Source organism: Lutra lutra, chromosome 9, assembly GCF_902655055.1.
Source record: "Lutra lutra chromosome 9, mLutLut1.2, whole genome shotgun sequence".
Taxonomy (NCBI): domain Eukaryota; kingdom Metazoa; phylum Chordata; class Mammalia; order Carnivora; family Mustelidae; genus Lutra; species Lutra lutra.
The window spans coordinates 26494290-26515896 of NC_062286.1; the positions used below are offsets into that span (position 1 = coordinate 26494290).

At 35.7% G+C, this 21607-nt stretch overlaps 1 protein-coding gene across 4 annotated transcripts in view; it reads left to right on the plus strand.

Annotated features, from left to right (window-relative positions):
- The window catches only part of HEATR5B (HEAT repeat containing 5B), a 106019-nt gene that overhangs the window by 82050 nt on the left and 2362 nt on the right, over positions 1 to 21607 (plus strand). For 3 of the 4 annotated variants that reach the window (XM_047745127.1, XM_047745128.1, XM_047745126.1), the window contains exons 28-35: positions 1533 to 1770; positions 2955 to 3209; positions 4885 to 5012; positions 7641 to 7785; positions 8682 to 8948; positions 10098 to 10322; positions 15738 to 15889; positions 17085 to 17298. In XM_047745127.1, coding sequence (XP_047601083.1) covers positions 1533 to 1770; positions 2955 to 3209; positions 4885 to 5012; positions 7641 to 7785; positions 8682 to 8948; positions 10098 to 10322; positions 15738 to 15889; positions 17085 to 17298 — 1624 coding nt within the window. The remainder of the gene's footprint in view (positions 1 to 1532; positions 1771 to 2954; positions 3210 to 4884; positions 5013 to 7640; positions 7786 to 8681; positions 8949 to 10097; positions 10323 to 15737; positions 15890 to 17084; positions 17299 to 21607) is intronic. The other variant, XM_047745129.1, reaches the window with a different exon arrangement.

Below are 21607 nucleotides of genomic sequence, written 5' to 3' on the forward strand. Positions count from 1 at the left end.
AAATAAATAAATCTTTAAACAAATTTTTAATTAAAAAAAAAAGCTATTCACAACACAGTATTATTTAAGACTACGTATATACAACATGTTTAGAATGCTAATGGTATTTTCTTCAAGTTATTTACACTTCTGATTTTTCTATTTTTCTTGTGTAGTGTCTAATAAGAAAGATAAGCCAAACATTGTTTAAAAAGAAGTCTAAAAAATATATTCTCCTGTATTGCTAACAGCAATATAAATTATAGAACCCTTTTAGAAAGGTTTTGGCGGTGTCTATTCAGAGCCATAAAAATATCTGTAGTCACTGATGCAATAATTCCCTTCCTAGGACTTTATCCTAGGGAAAAATATCTAAAATACAGGAAGTAAGTGTTTACAAAAAGCTTTACTTGGAACATTTTAATGTGAAGAATTATACACCTTTAGTCTTTGAAAATTATATCTTGTTCAGATTCCCAAGGCTGAATCAAGAAACAGAAATAAATATAAAATTTCAATGTAGGGAAATTGTTAGATGTGTTATGGCTTATCCCCTACAGCCATTAAGAGTAATGATTATGAAGATGCACATTCCATGGGAAAACATTATGATATTTTAATAGATAAAATTAAATACAAAATTCTTTGTACAACAAAATTACAATTTACAAAGATAAAATGTAGTAACCTGGAAATTGGGATTTTGAGTAATTTTAAAAACTCATTTTCAAAACTTTTTATGGTATAATTTTAAAATAAAATTAAAAGTTCAGGAAAAATACATAATATTTGATCTATAAATCCTCCAGTGACTGCTTCCCTTCCTCATTGCCTATAGAGTAAAACCTTCACCTACTTCTGCCTCATATTCTGTGCTCAGTCTATGCTAGTTGCCAAAGCCTAAATATCGGTACAAAAACAAAAATCAAAAATAACTGCAACAAAGAAAAATCTTTAAAGTTATGTTTTAGTAAGTTGCATTTATACATCATTTTGGTCTACTAAGTGGAGAGAAAGGATACAGATAATATATATGTGACTAGTAAATTATATGCGTGGTTCAACTCTATTATAAAGGCCAGATTGCTAAGTATCACTTAAGAGGCTAGAAGGATATTTATGGAAATCCTTTCTCTGGCCCTTCTCCCATCCCCCTCCAGCCTTTTTCTTTGAATGTGCTGTCTGATTGTGTCTAATAAGTCTGTGAAAGTAGAAGCAGTAAACAGGAAGTTATACCCTAGAACAAAAAAAAGAAAAAAGACACACATAAAAGGGGGCTTTGTAAAGTATAACAAGAGAAGCCAGAAACATCTCAGTGAACTCTACTAAAGGAATATTTTGTGAGACGAATAGTCAGCAGTCAGATCAATAAGAAAAGATTGTCTCCAAAGCAGGTGGAATTATTCTTTGGAGGTTGTCAGGAAACCATGAAGTTATAGACTTTCCAGGGTCTAAACTCAATTACTTTCAAAAATTCAATTGTATAGCAACTCAGATTAAGTAATTTCTTAACATTATGCCTTATTATTTTCTCCTCCTGAATATCTTACTAGGTGTATGTGGTTGCTATGAATATTAAGAAGGAAGCAGAGTCAAAGCCAAAAAGAGCAATGAAAAGTACTGATGATGATGATGATGATTATGGTACCATAGATGAACTACCACCAGATAGTTTAATAACACTTGTGCAGCCCGAACTGCCAACACTCAGTCGCCTGTGGTTGGCAGCATTAAAAGACTATGCACTTTTGACTCTGCCGGCTGAGTTTGCTAGTCAGCTCCCCCCCGATGGTAAGTACTACATTCAGAGTTTTGCCTTTATGGAGCTTAGAGTAGTAATTAAACAAAATGTAGTTGGTGGAAGCTAGCAACAATAATAATTAATAATATTATAGTGTAACTTACCCACCTTAAATTTATAAAGAGAGTAAAACCCCTTAAATTTAATTAATTATTAATAATGTAGTAATCTAGTTTAAGATGTGGCAATGACATTTTAAATTTCTGTAGACTTAAACGTGGCACTCTGTCACTTAGGGCATGTTGTCCATAATTCAAATGCAGCATTAAGCTCATTTGTTAACCCAAGCAAAAAGTTCTCACTGTCACAGTAATAATTGTATGAGCTAGAGTGCTCTAAATAACCAGGCGTAACAAGTCATTATGCGTAACTATGATGAAGTTGATTGCTGGGCTGGTCAATGTATGCAGGGATGGATGGGGGAGTCCTCAGTTTGGTAGTGAAAACAGGAGTTAAGGAAGAAAGGCAGAGGAAGGAGGAGGAAGAGACAGAGTTCCCTGGCTGGGGCAGGAAGAGAAGGTGACTAGGGTTTTCGGGAGTCTCTGGCAACAGTGAAGAGGAAGGATCTCAAGGTGGAGGATCCCCGGCGGCATCTGCAGTAGCAGAGAAAAAGCTGGAAACCCTAGCACTGGTGAGGAAGGCACAGGCCCTCCAGTTCTGCAGCTGCAGGAAAGACTCACTTTTGGTGGCTTTGTAATAAAGAGAATCTCTTTGGCCAGATTGCTCTTTAGTATGTGCTATGGTCTGAATTTTGTGTCCCCTCCATATTCGCAAGTTGAAAATCTAATCCCCATTGTGATTAGCATCAGGAAGCAGGGCCTTTGGGAAGTGCTTGGGTTAGGAGGTGAAGCCCTCTGCAATGGGATTCGTAAGCTTAGAGGAAAGACCCCACCCACACTGTCCCCTGGCCCCTTCCACCATGTAAAAATACAGCTATGAGTCAGAGATATGGCCCTTACCTGAGCGTGGAGGCAGCCTGATCTCAGACTTCCACCCCCTCTAGCACTGTGAGAAATAAATGTCTGCTGTTTAATAAGCCACCCAGTCTGTGGTATTTTGTTATAGCAGCCCAAATGGACTAAGACAGTAAGTAATGAGGATTTTTAAGTTAGTCGTTGATGAATGGTTGACCACTTGCAATAAAAGTAATGGCTTCGATTGGCCTGTTTTACAGGTGGAGCATTTTATACTCCCGAGACCATTGATACAGCTAGACTTCACTACCGGAATTCGTGGGCCCCGATTCTGCACGCAGTGGCACTTTGGTTAAATAGCACAGGATTTACATGTCCAGAGTCTGCAGAAGCAGCAGCAATGCCTGGCTTACAGAAACGTGCTACGCCCGCCAATTTAAACCAGGCATCGGGAGCAATGCCTGGTGCTAAATCTTTGCCAGAAATTAACAAAGACAGAATGCATCTGATTTTAGGTAGGTGTGAACATTGATGTATTTCAAGATATGTCACTTCTGAAATTCATATCTGTAGGGAAGAAAAAATTTCCTTCTGTCCTTTTAGGTTGTGTGGCTGGCCTAAGAATTAAATTGACATAAGACATTAACAGGAGAAAAGCATACGGATTTAGTATTTTCAATCTAAAGTAGCCATTAGGCCCCAAAACTTATATGCCATTTTACACAAAGAACAATAAATTGTGGGGATGTGACCAGACAAAGGGGGTTTGGGCCGGAGGCAATAAGTTGTGGGACAAGGATTAGGAAATATATGGGGGAAACTAATTTTAGTAGGTTTGTTTGTACAAGTCTGTTTCAACATTGACTCCCAGTCTTCTCTTCCTGATACGGAGAGGGCACCTTTCTCACGAGAAATGTTGACTTGTTTTTAGGTGGAAAGGGGTCAGAGAACCCTTACTGCATCTGCTGTTCATCAAGTACCTTCAGCTGAAAGTAATCAATATGTCAAAGAGGCATATTTTGGTGTGGCATGTTCTGAACTCCTTCAGATGTTTCATTTTAATGCTATAGAAAAGTTTTATATACCACAGTCCAGAGAAGGAATAAAAAGGAGAGGATTTTTTAAGCACATGTTCTAAATTGTTAACTGAATTTTTAATAGAAAAAGTTAATTATTAAAAACTATTCTAAAAATTTTAGCTGCTGTGTTCACTCACAGGGCAATAGTGAATAATTTTCAAGAAAAAACTACATTTTTCTTTTTCAATGGCAGATTTTCTTTTTACTTGACACTTAACAAATTGTCTATGAGGAAATAATAAAATGCAAAGTTAAAGCAAATTTGAATAAATCTCAATTTATAATTGCTTTAGAGATGCTCTTTTAACATTAATATATTATAGATTCTTTTTTTTTTTTAAAGATTTTATTTATTTATTTGAGAGAGAGACAGTGAGAGAGAGCATGAGCGAGGAGAAGGTCAGAGGGAGAAGCAGACTCCCCATGGAGCTGGGAGCCCGATGCGGGACTCGATCCCGGAACCCCGGGATCATGACCCGAGCTGAAGACAGTCGTCCAACCAACTGAGCCACCCAGGCGTCCCTAATATATTATAGATTCTAATGAGGCTCTTAAGCAGTTTTATATTTTTGGGAGGGAAGAAGAACACGGTTGGTAAGGTGAAATTTTAGAACTTGTCAGTAGATCTCATACATGAAAATATGAAAGACTTATAAAATAATGACCTTACCCTTATGCAAATTAAGAATTGTTATCCATGATATCCATTATGTCTCTGTAGCTTGCCGCTAAAAAATCCTTGTAGACATGAAAATTGTTTGACAACCATTTAATGAGATTTTATAATTTACATAAGTTTATTTTTAATGTATTATTTTTTAAATTCCTAAAAATAAAAAATTGAGTATCTTCTTAATCAACTCCATGACCTTGGAACTGCCTCTCGCTCCCAACCTTCAACTTGATTACTAACCTAATTGCAAAGCTACAATCTGTGTTACAAAGTTTGGCAGTTGCGTTTGGTAAGCATTTGACTCTACTTTAAGGTAGCATTAAATAGGTGTAAAAGTAATCTGTAAAAGAATAGAGGAAGAATAGAGAAAAAATCTGATGTCAGAGCAACAAAGTACTTTATAGTGACAAACGTGTGTTTTTATTATGTACGTCACAGGTGTGAGCATACAGTTCCTTTGTTCCCCCAGACCTGAGGAGCCTATTGAACATGTCACAGCATGTCTACAGGCCTTACACACCTTGCTCGATTCTCCTTATGCCCGAATCCATATTGCAGAAGATCAGGTACAGTATATTTCTATAACAGATAATAAATTATACGCTTTGTTTTCATCCTATTTGTCTTAAGATAATTTTCTCCTGTATGAAATAAATATATAGTAAGTATTTAGGATTTTGACTTTATCGTGAATGTTGGATGACAAGGCACTGCCAGCATAGAAATAGTCAGTGTATCTTCTTAGATGTGTTTATCGGTAATCAAGTAAAACTAAAAATTAAGGGATGCCTTCAACCCCAGCTAATGATTCTATTGATAAAGGCCTGAAGTAATTTATAAGGCTGTTAAATAAATTATGCTACTTTTAAATGTTTGATAATGTTTTATCTCTCATTTAATGAATTTTTTTTGCACTGGCTCAACTATTCATTAACAATTTAATGAATTGCTTTTTCTAATTTCTATATGTAATTTAAGAGGACTTTATTCATGTTATAGAACCAAGCTACTAGTGGATTTGTCTTTCTTTTTAATTAGAAATTCTTTTCTTTTCATAAGAACCATCTTTTTGGTCACCATCACACATCTACAAGGTGGGGTAACTTTCCATAAAACACAGACAGATAAAGAAAGTTGAGAGCATTCATTATATTAGATTAGTTGTGCACATGACGCTGACCAAAACCAAAATAAAACAAAGCATATGCTTTGTGATTACAAGATTCACTCACTGATGAACTCTTCTTGTACCCCAGCCTTGCAATCTGAAGCTGTTCCTCAGCTAAACTACAGCTTACTGCAAGAAACTTGTGGTTTTTATAAAATTTAAAACTTAATCTGTGAATGAAGAGAGAATACTATGTTTACACTCACTCATTTATTTTTTAACATAATACATCCCACACCCAACAACCTAGCTTTTTTTTTGGACTCAATAATGTTTTGTTTATCCAAGCATTGCTTTACACCTGAATGGATTCTATTTTTTTTCCTGAGTTGGATCCTATAATTTCAAAATCATCAGTATTATATTCATTTACCCAACAACTTTCACTCTGTGCCTGTCCTGCATCAGGCACAGTTTGAGACTATAGATACCAAAAGTACAGGTACTTTTGATACAGGTACTCCCGATCCAGGTACAGGGAGATCAGGATGGTATGACAAATGCTGAGCTAGTAAATGTATGTAAAGTCTGATGACAATAGAGGGAAGGAGCCCTGACATCAAGGAAAGTAAGAAATGGCTTCTCAGTGGAGATGAGGGTTGGATTAAATCTGAAAAGAGAAATTAGTGAGGCAGCACAAGAGGGATGGGTTTTCCTCTCTGGGAGAAAAGCAAATCCAAAGACAAGGAGGCGTGAGAGAATGTGACAAATTCAAGGACACTACTGTCATTTACTACAGCTGAGACAAATAGAGCATGTGAGAGTTGTTAGGAGATGAGGATGTGCGACAGGGAAAAAGCCAAACCATGAAGATTCCTGGATGGCCTGTGAAAGGGTCTAAAAATCTGTCTTAAAAGTGATAAGAAATCATTAAAAATGTTAAAATAGAGGAATGACCTGATTAAACTTGTATTTCAGAACATGGTATATATATAGAATTTGATCATTTTTATTGACTTTGTGAAATTGGTCTATAGGACATGATAAGGGAGGCAGGAGGGCCAGTTAAGAAGCTCTTTGAATTTTATTTCTAGAGAAATAGTGAGTTACACTGGCCTAGGAAAACTGAATAAAGGAAGAAAAAAGAGGGCTGGGACTGGAACGTGAGGGTATATTACAAACAGCAAATAAGGATGGAGATGAGGGAAATAAGGAGACTACTAGAGAGGTAGGAAGAGAACTAAGAGAGAACAGAGTTACAAGGGCAGGGGAGACTTTCACGGATAGACAACAGTCTCAAAAGAACCAGAATCCAGTATATGAAGACAGAAGAGGATCCAGGGAAGGTTACTAGCGATCTCAGATGGAGCATTCTCTTAGGTGGAAGAGTGAGGGGTGAATGTGGGGTGAAGGAAGGAAGCCTCTGGGCTGGGACCAGAGGAAGCACAATAGAGATACAGGACATGGGGACAGAGAAGGTTCTGAGAGGATTTGGGGGTGGGGGGGCGGAATAAACAGGAAAGACCTGAGTGTTTTCCTTACACTGGGAAAGGAACTGACCTAGACAGAGAAACTGAAGACATGTGGAATGCAATCAAGGTCCTTGAAGAATCCCTGGGAGGTCAGGTAAAATAGGACAGGAAGCAAATAAGGAAAGATGAATCAGCCTTGGGTAGAGTCTAGACACTTGATCTTAAGGAGAGAGGTAAAAGTAGGTTTGGTTATAGTTGAATTTTTTTCTTCCTCTTTAAAATTTGAGACAGGTTCATTGGATGGGTTTGATGTGGATGATTATAAGAGGCTTAAAGTGAGTGGTGAAAGTTTGTAATAGTTGCTGAGGTGAATGGGAGAGGGGCTTACGGGAAGTACCTGGTATCCACAGTAATTCGTTGACTGAAAATTTGTTGGGATAGAATATGACCATTTCTCAAGACTGTTAGATTGTTCTTACTTGCTACAGAGTCATATATATTAATTTTAGTTACCAAATTGATTTATTTTTACATGCATATTTTCTTAGATTGTAATATAATTTTGTCCTTTGAAATTAAGATTAATTAAATTTACCTGTATTAATTTATACTAGCTGATTGGTGTTGAGTTGCTAAGTGTTCTGCACCGCCTCCTATTGACCTGGAACCCACCCTCTGTTCAGCTGCTGGTCACTGGGGTCGTACAACAGATAGTAAGAGCTGCTCAGGATTATCTGCAAGAAAAAAGAAACACTCTAAGTAAGCACTGGAAATTATGCTAATTTGGAAGTAGATCTTGTTTGTACTCTAACTTTTTAAGTATCAGTGCCAGGAAGTTTTTAATTAAAAGTGTAGTCATAGATGTAGAAGATTGGCAATTGATTTTGCTTTCATTGGGAAAAACCAAATGAGGGGCACCTGAGTGGTGTACTCAGATAAGCATCTGACTCTTGGTTTCAGTCAGGTCATGATCTCAGGGTCATGGGATCAAACCCTATGTCAGGCTCCAATCTCTGCTTGAGATTCTCTCTCCCTCTGCCCCTCCCGCTTGTGCTCTCTCTCTCAAATAAATAAATAAATCTTAAAAAAAAAAGAAGAAGAAGAAGAAGAAGGAAGGAACCTTGGAAAAGGAAATTGCTGGTAGTCAACTATGTTTCACCTTCAAAAGTGTCAACCTCACATGGTTCAACCTAACATATATGTTCCTCATAATATGAAATACATTCCTAATAAAAATACCCAATAAAAATTTTTGAAGTAAGAAATGGATTGTCCTTTACTTTTAGAGAGAGGTCAGTAAACAGAATTATAGCAAGGCAGAGAATTATTGTGAGAAAGCCATGTGTTGCCAGTTAGACATTCAGTTATAAGTTCCTTTAAAAGAATTTCTTAGGGGCGCCTGGGTGGCTCAGTGGGTTAAAGCCTCTGCCTTCGGCTCAGGTCTAGATCCCAGGGTCATAGGATCGAGCCCCGCATAGGGCTCTCTGCTGAGCAGGGAGCCTGCTTCCTCCTCTCTCTCTCTGCCTACTTATGATCTCTGTCTGTCAAATAAATAAATAAAAAGAATTTCTCAAATATACTTACTATATAGTTTTATCTACTCTGTGCCATAATTTATTTTTCTGGAAATTTTACCAAATTTTCTTTCATCCAAGATGAAGATGATGTGGAAAAAGATTCATGTCTTATAGTTGGAGAAGGCGGTGACAGTGGTGGTCTTGTTCCTGGAAAATCTCTTGTGTTTGCAACTATGGAGCTGTTGATGTTCATTTTAGTACGTCATATGCCACATCTCAGTACCAAGATGTCGGATTCACCCAGTCACATAGCCACCAAAACTCGACTGTCAGAAGAAAGTGCTCGTTTGGTGGCAGCCACAGTTACCATACTCTCTGACTTACCGTCCCTTTGTTCGCCTGCTGGTATGGTATTAATCAATGTTTGGAAATGCATTCTATTACAGTAGACAAAGATGAGCTTGCCTTTGATTTTAAGTGCTATTATAACTTATCTTCTTCTTTAGTCTCAAGTATGGAAGGAGAAGTTAGTCTTTTATGGTGTCTTAACCTTTAGGAGCCTATAAAGATTAAGGATTCAAAAAACCCAAAACTTGAGATGTTCTTCAGATACATTTCAGACAAACTTCACAAAGGAGATACAACCACAGCTTGAGGCAAGGCACTGGACATTAGCAAACAGACATATGGTGGCATAACCAAACCTGTTAGTTTCTGATCTGTTTGCCACTCTTGAGTAACTGACCAACCATAAAAATGTCAGATGACTATGATCACCAACTCTTAGGAGGATCTAAAGAAATTATAGCTACAAAGATGATAGTTGTCTGCAGATATCTGAAAAGTACTAGATGGAAATGTAGACTTTCCCTCTATTTATCTGGAAGAGAGAAATAGTATAAGGAGTATAAAGGTAAATTTCAACACAAGCCTATAGATGTGAAAATAATGAGTTCTCTGTTGCTGGAGCTTTGCAGGCCAAGCACAATGGCAGTCTGAGAAAGTGTTGAACATCTTTCGTGAGGTGGGAGGTTGGATTCAATGCCCTTAAAGTTCTTTCAGCAACAAATTCCAGGATTTTTTCGTTTCTTCTTTGCTTACCCATATAGTCCTTTCTTCACTTTTCCCCACTTGGTTAAGGCTGACTTGAGTACACTGAAGATTGATTCCATGTCTTAGAATTGCTACTAGATTCATCAAATTGCTCAGATAATTATCAAAGTATATATGGTAGTGCTTCCCTTCTGTTTTTCTATCTTCTTTTCTCATTTTCATTTGAAAGGCACAACATATTAAATAGGTGAAATATTAGAAATAATAAAAAACGAGGCTACTTGGAAAAAGAAAAGAAATATTCTGGTCTTCTTTTAAATAACTTGCTACTTTCTCACTTTCTTTTCCAAACATTGAATTATAGTAATAGTAATGCAGTAAATTTTGCATTAACAACAAGGGAAAAATAGTATTAAACCAGAATCAATTGTAAAAGCAATTGAAAGAACTGTAATAAGCGAACTGAGTAGTTATGAGGTATCTGATTTGTTTTCACTTCAGGGTGTATGACAATCCTGCCCACGATTCTATTTTTAATTGCAAGAATATTGAAAGACACAGCGATAAAGTCTGCAGATAATCAGGTTCCTCTGCCAGTCAGTGCAGCACTTCAAGGAATTAAAAGCATCGTGACACTCTCAATGGCCAAGACTGAGGACACTCAGAAACAGTGGACAGCTCTAATTCGCAGCACTCTCGCATGCATCCTGGAATATTCTCAACCAGGTAACCTAATCAGGGCTTCAAACCCATAATCTAATAACTGTTTGTCAATAACTAATTGAATGAGCTTGTCCAAAAAGTGCTTTATAACACCGAATCAACACAGAGAGGTGTTGTGTGTGTGTGTGTGTGTGTGTGTGTGTGTGTGTGTGTGTTTGTTTTAGTCACACCTTGCAGATAGGAACTTTAGTATCCCTTTCTGGGTATTCACTGTAAGTGTCCTTGTCTCAGCACTTACATACATGTTGGATGTATGTAAAAAAGAGACAAAATTTCTGTCCAAAAAAGGACAGAAATTTTCAGAAAATATACTCAGAATCAAATTGATATGTGTTAATATATTTGTTACATATGTTTTCTTTTTAATAAAAATAATAAGATAGGAAAGTTGAAGTATCACCACCCCCAGCTTATCCTCAAATGAAACCAGTCTTGATTTTGATGTTTCATTCCAGAAATACTTATATATGTAAATAAATTACTTTCTGTATTAATAAATACAGGCATATATTAATAAATATTAAAAATACACATATATGTTAATTAAATGTATATATGAATTCTATATCAACTGAGATAAATAGCCATGAGCAATATATATTTATTTCTTTTGTGTTTTTATTTATTTATTATTTTTAAGATTTTACTTATTTATTTGACACACAGAAGAGAGCACAAGCAGAGGGAGAAGCAGGCTCCCCACTGAACAGAGAGCCTAATATGGGACTTGATCTGAGGACCCTGGGATCATGACCCGAGCTGAAGCAGATACTTAACTGACTAAGCTACCCAGGCATCCCTCTTTTGTGTTTTTAAATTTACATAAGTAATGTCAGAGTATATCATTGTACCTGCACATTCTCACTTAAGAATAAGGTTTTTTGAGCTATTAATGTGTACATATAAAACCCACATGTTTCCTTTTAACCTCTGTGTTGTTTCCATCACATGAATTTTTCAGTTACTCATTCCCTTCTCAATTGATATTTCTGCTATTTCTGACTTTTTCCCCATTATAAAAATTGCTGCCATGAAAATCCTTATAAATTTTTCATACATTTATGCCATGAGACTTTCTGGGGTAACCCTAGAAGCTGAATTGATGGCATATTTTAATTTTAATTTTATCAGACATGGCCAAATTACTCTCCAAAGTAGCCATATGAATTTACACATCCACCAGCAGTGTATGATAATCTCTACTTTTCCACATCCTCACCAATACTTGGTATTTCAGACTTTAGGTTCTGGTCAAATTTCTTCTGGTCTTTTAAATTTTGCTCTCTGATGGGTAAGATATACTATCTTACTGTTTTAATTTGCATTTCTCATTTTCCTAATGAGTATAAGCATTTTTCATGCTTGTGTTCAATTTTGGGGGAAATGCTTTTTCACATTTTTGTCCATTTTTCTTCTGTGTTTGACTTTTTCTTTCATTGTATTTCCATTTTAAAGAAAATGTCAGAGGACTGAAGACAAAGAATAATAATTAAAGACTTGCCATGTCACCTATCACCTATTAAAACATGTCTATTCTTGAGACTGTGGAGTAGGTCCATGAATCAAGAGATAAGGCAATGAAACACACAAATTACTTAAAACAGACATTCATCTACATGAAAATATAATACATGATAAGAGCACATTCATTATTCCTCAAATGGTTTTGTCAGCTGTTTGAGATACCAATTCCAGTTAGGTCTTCACCTTCTATCATGACCCAAAATAAATACCAGAGAAATTGAAGTGGTAATGTATAGTTTTAAAAATAGTTAAAGAAAATATATGTAAAATTTTCACGTAAGAATGGCAAAGGAGTATGTAAGTGTAAGAGTGGAAAATATCACATGGGAAAACTATCAATGTATTAGGCTATATAGAAATTAACTTCTACCTGTCAAAACATCTTACATTAAAAAGTAGCTGAAAAAAAAAGTAGCTGAAAAATTGACAATAGTATTTATGTCAGTGTTAGTATCAATAATGCACAAATAACACCCAATAGAAGAAAGAGGAAAAGAAAGAACACACCTTAGTAAAAAGGAGATAGAGGTGACCACCACACATATAAAAAAGTCAGCCACATTATTATGTAAGCAAAGAAATAAAAACAAAAGCAACGTAATAGAAAATTTTTTCTTATAAAATTGATGTTTTTTTCTTTTAATGTGATTGTACAGCTGGAATTGGTACCAAGAGAACATTTTCATACTTTGCTGAAGGGAGTTTAAAAATGGTTTAAACTTTCAGGGAATCAGTCCTACAGAATGTACAAGGAGCCTTGAAGGATTCATAATGTTCAAGGTTATCAATCACAGTCTATTTTATAATAATGAAAATATGTGATAAATATAAGTACCTGGCAGTGGTAAAAATTATTAAGTATATGACTGTATATTAATTTGGGTTATAAATCCATTATACTGATTTAAAATCATATTTATAAATAGCTATGTATTAAAAAAAAAAAAACTACCCCAGACCAGAAGAAATTCGACCAGAACCTAAAAATTAAACTGTCACAGCGCCTGGATGGCTTAGTCTGTTGAGCATCCAACTCTTGGTTTGGCCCATGTCCTGAGCTCAGGATCGTGAAATGGAGCCCTGCATCAGACTCCATACTCAGCATGGAGTCTGAGATCCTTTCCCTTCCTCTCCCTCCCCCTCTACTTCTCCTTGCCCCCTGCACTTGCTCTCTCCTTTTTCTTTCTCTCTCAAATAAATAAATAAATAAATAAATTTTATTTCTAATTTCTTTAGAAATTAAACTGTAACTGGATAGTAGAATTACAAGTTTTATTTTTTTCCCTAGACTGTTTTTATATTGTTAAGCAATGACCATGTGTTACTTTTATTATTTGAATTTTTTTAATACTAATTATTTGGAAGAGAAAACTTTAGTTTTATTAATTCTACTGAAACTATTTTAGCTTTATCTTGAGTTAATGTTTTGCTTTTTAAAGTAGGTTTTTAACAAACTAAAGAAATGTTTAAAAAAATGTTAAATGCCACATTTATATATATATGTATATGTGTAAATAGGTAAATAGATACTAATAACAAAGTAAAGAAATAGTTAAGAATTTGTTTAAGAATATAAATATTGTTTTAATTTTCATGAGGCAGTTCCAAAGTCAATAATCACACATTTTTCCAATTGTCAGTTATATGGGAAGGTTTTGATATTTTATCAGTCTTGTTCATTAATACTAAGTTAATTTAAAGGTATGGTAAAATTAACTTGCCTAAAATATTCTGTCCAGAACTGAATTCTCAGTAGACAGCCAGTATGAAGTGGGAGTTAAGGCCACAGGTGTTATTTGTGTAATATTTGTAAGCAGGGCAAGTAGAATCCCTTGCTTTACAAGGAAAGTTTTATAATAAGGAACTTTTATTTAGGAAATCACATTTCCTAGTATGAAATCCGAGACTTCCATTTAGAAAAAATGTGCATGCGTATGTACATGAACACAGACATATGTATATAAATCTCCTTGAAGGTAGTGTGTACTCTTAAGATTGCTGCCATTTTTCTTCATTTTTAAAGAGTTTTCAATTTTGAAATAGATTTCAAACTTTTTAAAATGTGAACTACAGGGACGCCTGGGTGGCTCAGTGGGTTAAGCCGTTGCCTTCGGCTCAGGTCATGATCCCAGCGTCCTGGAATCGAGTCCCACATCGGGCTCCTTGCTCAGCAGGGAGCCTGCTTCTCCCTCTGCCTCTGCCTGCCACTCTATCTGCTTGTACTCACTCTCGCTCTCTCTCTCTCTCTCTGGCAAATAAATAAATAAAAATCTTTAAAAAAAAATAAATAAAATGTGAACTACAGTATACCCTTCTAGATTCACCAACTGTTAACATTTTGTCACATTTTATTACTCTATAATCTGTATGTTATTGTTAATGTCATTGTTTATTTTGCTGAGCCCTTTGAGAATACACTGAAGTCATCATGACTCTGTACTACGAAATGCTTCAGAGATGTCCTATGAACAAGGACATTCTCTTCCATAACCACAGAAGAATGATCAAATGTAGGCAATTTATTTTTTTTTTTAAAGATTTTATTTATTTATTTGAGAGAGAGACAGTGAGAGAGAGCATGAGCGAGGAGAAGGTCAGAGAGAGAAGCGGACTCCCCGCGGAGCCGGGAGCCCGATGCGGGACTCGATCCCGGGACTCCAAGATCATGACCTGAGCCGAAGGCAGTCGTCCAACCAACTGAGCCACCCAGGCGTCCCAAATGTAGGCAATTTATAAAGCTTTTTTTTTTTAATTTTATTTACTTATTTGACAAAGAGTGAGAGATCACAAATAGGCAGAGAGGCAGGCAGAGAGAGAAGAGGAAGCAGGCTCCCCGCCGAGCAGAGAGCCTGACACAGGGGCTCGATCCCAGGACCCCGAGCTGAAGGCAGAGGCCCAACCCACTGAGCCACCCAGGAGCCCCAAATGTAGGCAATTTAACATCGATACAATGCTGTTACTGTTCAGACGCAAATTTTACCAATTGTCGTAATAATGACTTTAATAGAACTTTTTTTTAACCCAGAATATAGTCCAGGATCATGCATACTTAGTTGTCTTACTTAGTTGTTGTAATGATTTAGTCTTCTTTAGTCTGAGGCAGTATCTCAGCTTTTTTTTTAATCTTTCATGATATAAATGTCTTTTAAAAGTGCAGACATCTATTTTATAGATTGGTTTTCAATTTGGATTTTACTCTTACTTTACATATTTAATAGTAGTTTTCTTTAGAATAAATGTAGATATTTCTTGTATTTCTAATTATATACTGTATTTCTGTTAGGTTGTATTTATTCCCAAATAAATGATTTCAATAGAAGTTCTTTAAAATTATAAGAATACTGTCTTGAAGAAATTGTGCAAAATTTTTTGATTATGGTTGTATAAAATGTGCAGGTTTCATATTTATTGAATAGAAAGTTTCAAGAAAGTTTGCTCTGGATTTTTAAATTACTTGGAATATCTCATAGTCAGTTAACTTTGTGGAAGGAAAGTATTTGGAAATTTTTGATCCAGCTAAACTACAAAGAAGTTACATAACTTTTAAGTAATTTTATATTACTATGTTATCTTTCATTCAAATTTGCTTTCCCTTATAGAGTTCTTGTTAGGACTTATGCCTGAAATTTTTTCAGATAATATTGTACCTTCCAGAAAAACAAGGAAAAAAGGACTTCAATACAGGACTTTATGATAAAGTATCCCTTTTTCCTTAGTAGTAATTGATTTCTATTCATAAAGTTGTTTATGGATTGTATTAGATTGAGGCACACACTGCTATAAATGTCACAGGGGGAGAGCGGGTTATTGTTCAAGATTGGAATTCCAAAATATGTTGGAAACAGCACATTGCTTTCCTTTTTCATGTATTTTAATATTATTCATGTATTTCAGAAGATTCCATGCCTATGCCTGATGAAGTGAGCATGCTAACAGCAATTGCACTCTTCCTGTGGTCTGCTAGTAGTGAAATAATAGGAGTCCAGTCATTACAGAATGGCTGCATGAACAGATTTAAAAATGCACTGAATTCATGTGACCCATGGGTAAGTTACACTTAAACAGAGAGGTAAACATTCCACTTTATCAGTAAAATTTCAGATCAGTTCATTAAAATGGGTGAGGCATTATTTGAAAACCTAAATATTTGTTATATGGGTTTTCAGTAGAAAAGCTGGAAAAGATCACTCAGTTTAAGCACTAGGAGACACGTGTGTAAAAATTCTCCAGTATCTAAAATATTTGATTAACTCTGGCTTATAATGGTAGAGACTTTGCATGAGTCTATGGTTATTATCTTTCACTGTTTACTTAATGACACCAAAAGCATTAAAGAATAAATTTATATTATTACATGTTTTGATGAACCTGTTGGAAGCCAGTTTTTCTAGAAAATAAGGTTTTTCGGCTTCACAATGTCAAAGTCTAAACTAATGATTCTCAAACCTGCTGCACATCAGGAAAAAAAACCAGCTTAATAACATGATTCCTAGATTCTGCCGCTGTCTTCCTAAATCATAAATCTCTACTTTGAAAACATTGTCCAATATTGTGTCCAGTAAGGTCTGGCAACTTCTCTTCTACCAAAGTGGTGAAACAGCTTTATTCCACTATTTATCCCATAGAGTGATGGGCCTTCCTTTTATCTTTCCTTCCTTCCTTCCTTTTTTAAAAATTTTTATTTGGGGTTATTATGAAGTCCTTTTATGCTAAAGTGGAGCCAATGAGATTTTACTTTCTAGGCCTGGAAAAATTAAATTGGCATAAGCAGTCATTTCCAGAGAATTCAAATGAATTTGAGTTGTCTAACTGGGGTATTTTTATAGCATTGTTTGACAGCATTTAGATATTAGCCTTCCTTACTAAATATGTTAGGTTAAAATGGAAGGGACAATTTTCAAACAAAGAAGAAATTAAAAACATAAATTGGAGTTCCTGGTTTTTTTAGCTTCTGCCACCCTACAGAAAGAAATGAATTATATAAGCTTGATAATTTGGCAGTTAACCATATAAGGAATATTTATTTAATTAATTTCTTTTCAGTTTTTTTTAGTTAGCTTATTGGAAGTTTCGTTATTCTAACTTTATTTCTATAAATAGAAAATGGTATTAATTCATCCCACAGTTCTATTTTCATCATGCAGTATCACATCTTTTCAGCATATATTAAGTTGCAGTGTGATTATACAGCAAATGAGAACTATCACACATGTTAATTAATAAAATTATTTTATTATATAGGTCCAAGCCAAGTGTTATCAGCTTCTCCTCTCAGTCTTCCAGCATTCCAATCGTGCCCTTTCAACTCCGTATATCCATTCCTTGGCTCCAATAGTGGTTGAAAAGCTGAAAGCTGTTGAAAGAAACAGACCAGCCAGTAACACAGAACTTTTAGCTGTTCAAGAAGGAATCAAAGTTCTGGAAACATTAGTTGCTCTTGGGGAAGAACAAAACAGTAAGTATTCTTTTTTTTTTTTTTTTAAGATTTTATTTATTTATTTGTCAGAGAGAGAGAGAGGGAGAGAGAGCAAGCACAGGCAGACAGAATGGCAGGCAGAGGCAGAGGGAGAAGCAGGCTCCCTGATGAGCAAGGAGCCCGATGTGGGACTCGATCCCAGGACGCTGGGATCATGACCTGAGCCGAAGGCAGCTGCTTAACCAACTGAGCCACCCAGGTGTCCCAAAACAGTAAGTATTCTTATAAAAAGCTAGTAGTCCGAAATGAACTGTATTTTATATATATTTCATATATATATATCTTACTTGATATTAGACACAGGCCATTGCAACAATAAGTTTACTTAGTGGTTACTATAGAAAGCTTAATATTTTGGTCATGCTACTGACATAATATATTGAGTTATTTATATTCATTTTTTTATGAGTAAGAAGTTAAATTACTGATGGCCTTTAAACACACTTAAAACATTTTTTTTTTCTAGGAATGTACTCTTTAAGAATTAGGAAAATGTGGATATTTAATAGGTTTATAAAAGTAATTTAGTATGGTGTTCATAATAGAAATACAGAAGCTTTATAACAAATAGAATCAGATTAGTATTAATACCAAACATCATTATTAAAATACCTCCAATTTTTAAATTTAAAAATTATTTTTATTTAATGAAAAGTTACCAGATACGTCCATTTAATCAGAGACTTCCACAGCTTAATACCTACTCCTCTTTATTCCCTTGATTTCATCATAATCTAAAATTTGTTTTTAAAAAAATTACTTAATTGTTGCAGCAGAAAGACTATACTTTTTAAGCTAATACCTTATGATTGAACATTAGGTATTTCCAATTTTTCAAAATCATAACTGAGATGAGTATACTTGTACAGATATCTTTGCACACATTTTTTATTATAGCTATCAGATAAATTACTTAATGTGAAATTACTGAAAGGAATGTACATTTTTTTTTAAAGATTTTTATTTATTTATTTGAGAGAGAGACAGTGAGAGAGAGCATGAGCGAGGAGAAGGTCAGAGGGAGAAGCAGACTCCCCATGGAGCTGGGAGCCCAATGTGGGACTCGATCCCAGGACTCCAGGATCATGACCTGAGCCGAAGGCAGTCATCCAACCAACTGAGCCACCCAGGCGTCCCAGGAATGTACATTTTAAAGACTTTTAATATATATTGCTAGATTACTCGCCAGATAACAATTACATCCATTTTTTTTTCTCTTGTAAGTTTTTTCTTCTTCCCTTGAAAAAATTTTTACGGGAAATTGGAAAGGTAGTAGAGACTTTGAAAAGTTACTGTAAGAGCTTCATTATAAAACAACAATCCAGAGGTGCCTGGGTGGTATCTGACTCTTGGTTTTGGCTCCATTGGTGGTCTCAGGTCCTGAGATTGAACCCTGAGTCGGGCTCTATGCTTGGAGTGTGCTTGTCCCTCTCCCTCCCCCTCTACTGTTCCCCTCAACACACACACATGTGCATGCTCTTCCTCTCAAATGAGTAAATCTTTTAAAAATAGTAATAATCCAGAACTATGATAGTGGAAAAGGAGAAATGCAGAGGTGATGAAGAAAAAAAAAATTGATCTTACTTGGTGAGTGACTAGTTATAGGGAGCAAGAGAAAGAGAAGAGCCGAACAGGACTATGTTACGTGGAAGAAACATGGAAGCAGTGTCAGAATTGGAAAAGTCAGGAAGAAGGACTGTTTGGGAGTTGATAAGTTTAATTGAAATTAGATATTAATAGATTATTTGAATAGGAATGTTGTGACTGACATCATGGTCTATGTTTGTGGCCATGATGGCGAAAACCAAAGGTAAATGGTGGCCATCACATTATTTCGTAAATGCTCATTCATTTATTCATTGATTTGACGTTACCTTCCTGACGAATGCCATCATATCCCCTTAATAGGACTCATTTACCTTTGGTTTTTGCATGCATTTGGCCTTATATTTATCTTAAATTTTTTTAATGCCAATTTTATTATACTTAAAAGTCTTCTTATAATACAAAACATCTGTTATCTCAGTGAAGCAATCTATTAAAAAAATGAAGTAACCAGGATAATGCTTATTACTATTAAGATATGTCTGAGGTATATCTCACTAACACTTAAAATTATAATATATAGTTACATAAAATATAGTAATGTAACTCCCGGAAGATAAATTTTCAGCTTTTAAATTTGTTTTATCACCCAACTTTCTTCACAACAGTTACAAATGCTAATTTTTTGTTTTTAACTTTATAGTATCCATTACAGAAATAGGCAATGAGTGTTTCTTCACCCAACATGACCAGGGTTATAAGCTAAAGACATTGGAATTATATTTGAATCTTAATTCTTTTTTTTTTTTTTTAAGATTTCATTTACTTATTTGACAGACAGAGATCACAAGTAGGCAGAGAGGCAGGCAGAGAGGAGGAAGCAGGCTCCCTGCTGAGCAGAAAGCCTGATGCAGGGCTCGATCCCAGGACCCTGGGACCATAACCTGAGCCGAAGGCAGAGGCTTTAACCCACTGAGCCACCCAGGCGCCCCTGAATCTTAATTCTTGTTCATCATCTTTATTCAATCTGTTACTCAAAACTTGTATCTTTTTTTTTTTTAAAGATTTTATTTATTTATTTGACAGAGAGAAATCACAAGTAAGCAGAGAGGCAGGCAGAGAGAGAGGAGGAAGCAGGCTCTCTGCTGAGCAGAAAGCCCGATGCGGGGCTCGAACTCAGGACCTGGGATCATGATCTGAGCCGAAGGCAGCGGCTTAACCCACTGAGCCACCCAGGCGCCCCTGAATCTTAATTCTTGTTCATCATCTTTATTCAATCTGTTACTCAAAACTTGTATCTTTTTTGAAACTTCTCTGGGATTCAGGAGAATCTTGGTTCCTATACTTGTACCTAATCATCTCAACTAAATAGCTCTAATAGTTTCCTAACAGATATTCCCCATCAATTTTACCTCTCCTTTGTTTAAGAATTTGAGTAGTGGGGCACCTGGGTGGCTCAGTTGGATAAATGTCTGCCTTCAGCTCAGGTCGTGATCCAGGGTCCTGGGATTGAGCCCCACGTTGGGCTCTCAGCTTAGTTGGGAGTCTGCTTCTCCCTCTATCCCTGCCCCTCTCCCGACTCATGTTCTCTCTCTGGCGTGCCAGCTCTCTCTCAAATAAAAGAATCTTTAAAAAAAAAAAAAAGAATTTTGAATAGTTTTCTCTTGCATTACTGCATCGAATCTGAACATCTTTGCACAGTTTTCCAAACTTTTTTTTCTGCTTTCCAATGTGTATCCACTACCCTGACCAGTCCAATTTTCTCACATGGCTTATTTTAACCTCTGTACAGTCTTCAGTCTATTTTCACTCTCCTCAGGTATGTTTCTTCCTCGCATTTCTAATTACACAAACAGATTTAACCTGCATCAGATCTCTTTTTTTTTAAGAAATGTTGCTCAATTACTCAGCCCACTCTCATCTTTCCCTTCATACAATTTCTTTGGCAGTTATAATCAACCTTATTCTATGGCCTTGTGGTTTTAAGATAATAACTAAAACTATAAAATCCTAAAGTATTCTTCCACTTTATGAGGCTTTTGAGGAACTCTATCTCAAATGTTCACTATAGGTTTTGTTTTTTTTTTTTTTTTAAGATTTATTTACTTATTTATTTGACAGATCACAAGTAGGCAGAGAGGCAAGCAGAGAGAGAGAGAGAGGGAAGCAGGCTCCCTGCTGAGCAGAGAGCCTGATGCGGGGCTTGATCCTAGGATCCTGAGATCACGACCTGAGCCGAAGGCAGAGGCTTTAACCCACTGAGCCACCCAGGCGCCCCTTCACTATAGGTTTTTAGCATTTAGTTCTCTAATTGTTTGATGTGCTGGATACCCTTTTCAACTAGGCACTAACAGCTTTAGGTTGAAAGCTGTTGATGAGTTATGTATTTCCTAAAATTCCTAGCACATTTCTAGATACTTGATGGGTACTTAAATAATTTATATTTTTTCCAGTTAATTAATTGTTAAAATCAAAACCTTGCTTTTCAACCTGATGTTGAAAACCTTGTCTGCTTTAGTATGCACAGTGTACTGAAGATAATTTCATATTTATTTGGTAATTCATTATTATATCTTCTATAGAAGTTCTTATTATACAGTACTGTTATAATTCTGTGTGAGGGAAATTGAGTTAAATCTAGCTAATTGGAGAATTCTTGGGACTTTTAAAATACCAGCTTGCTACCTTTCTTCTGAAACTTTGTCATGGAAGAATATCCAACTGATAAAAACTTCTGAGAGGT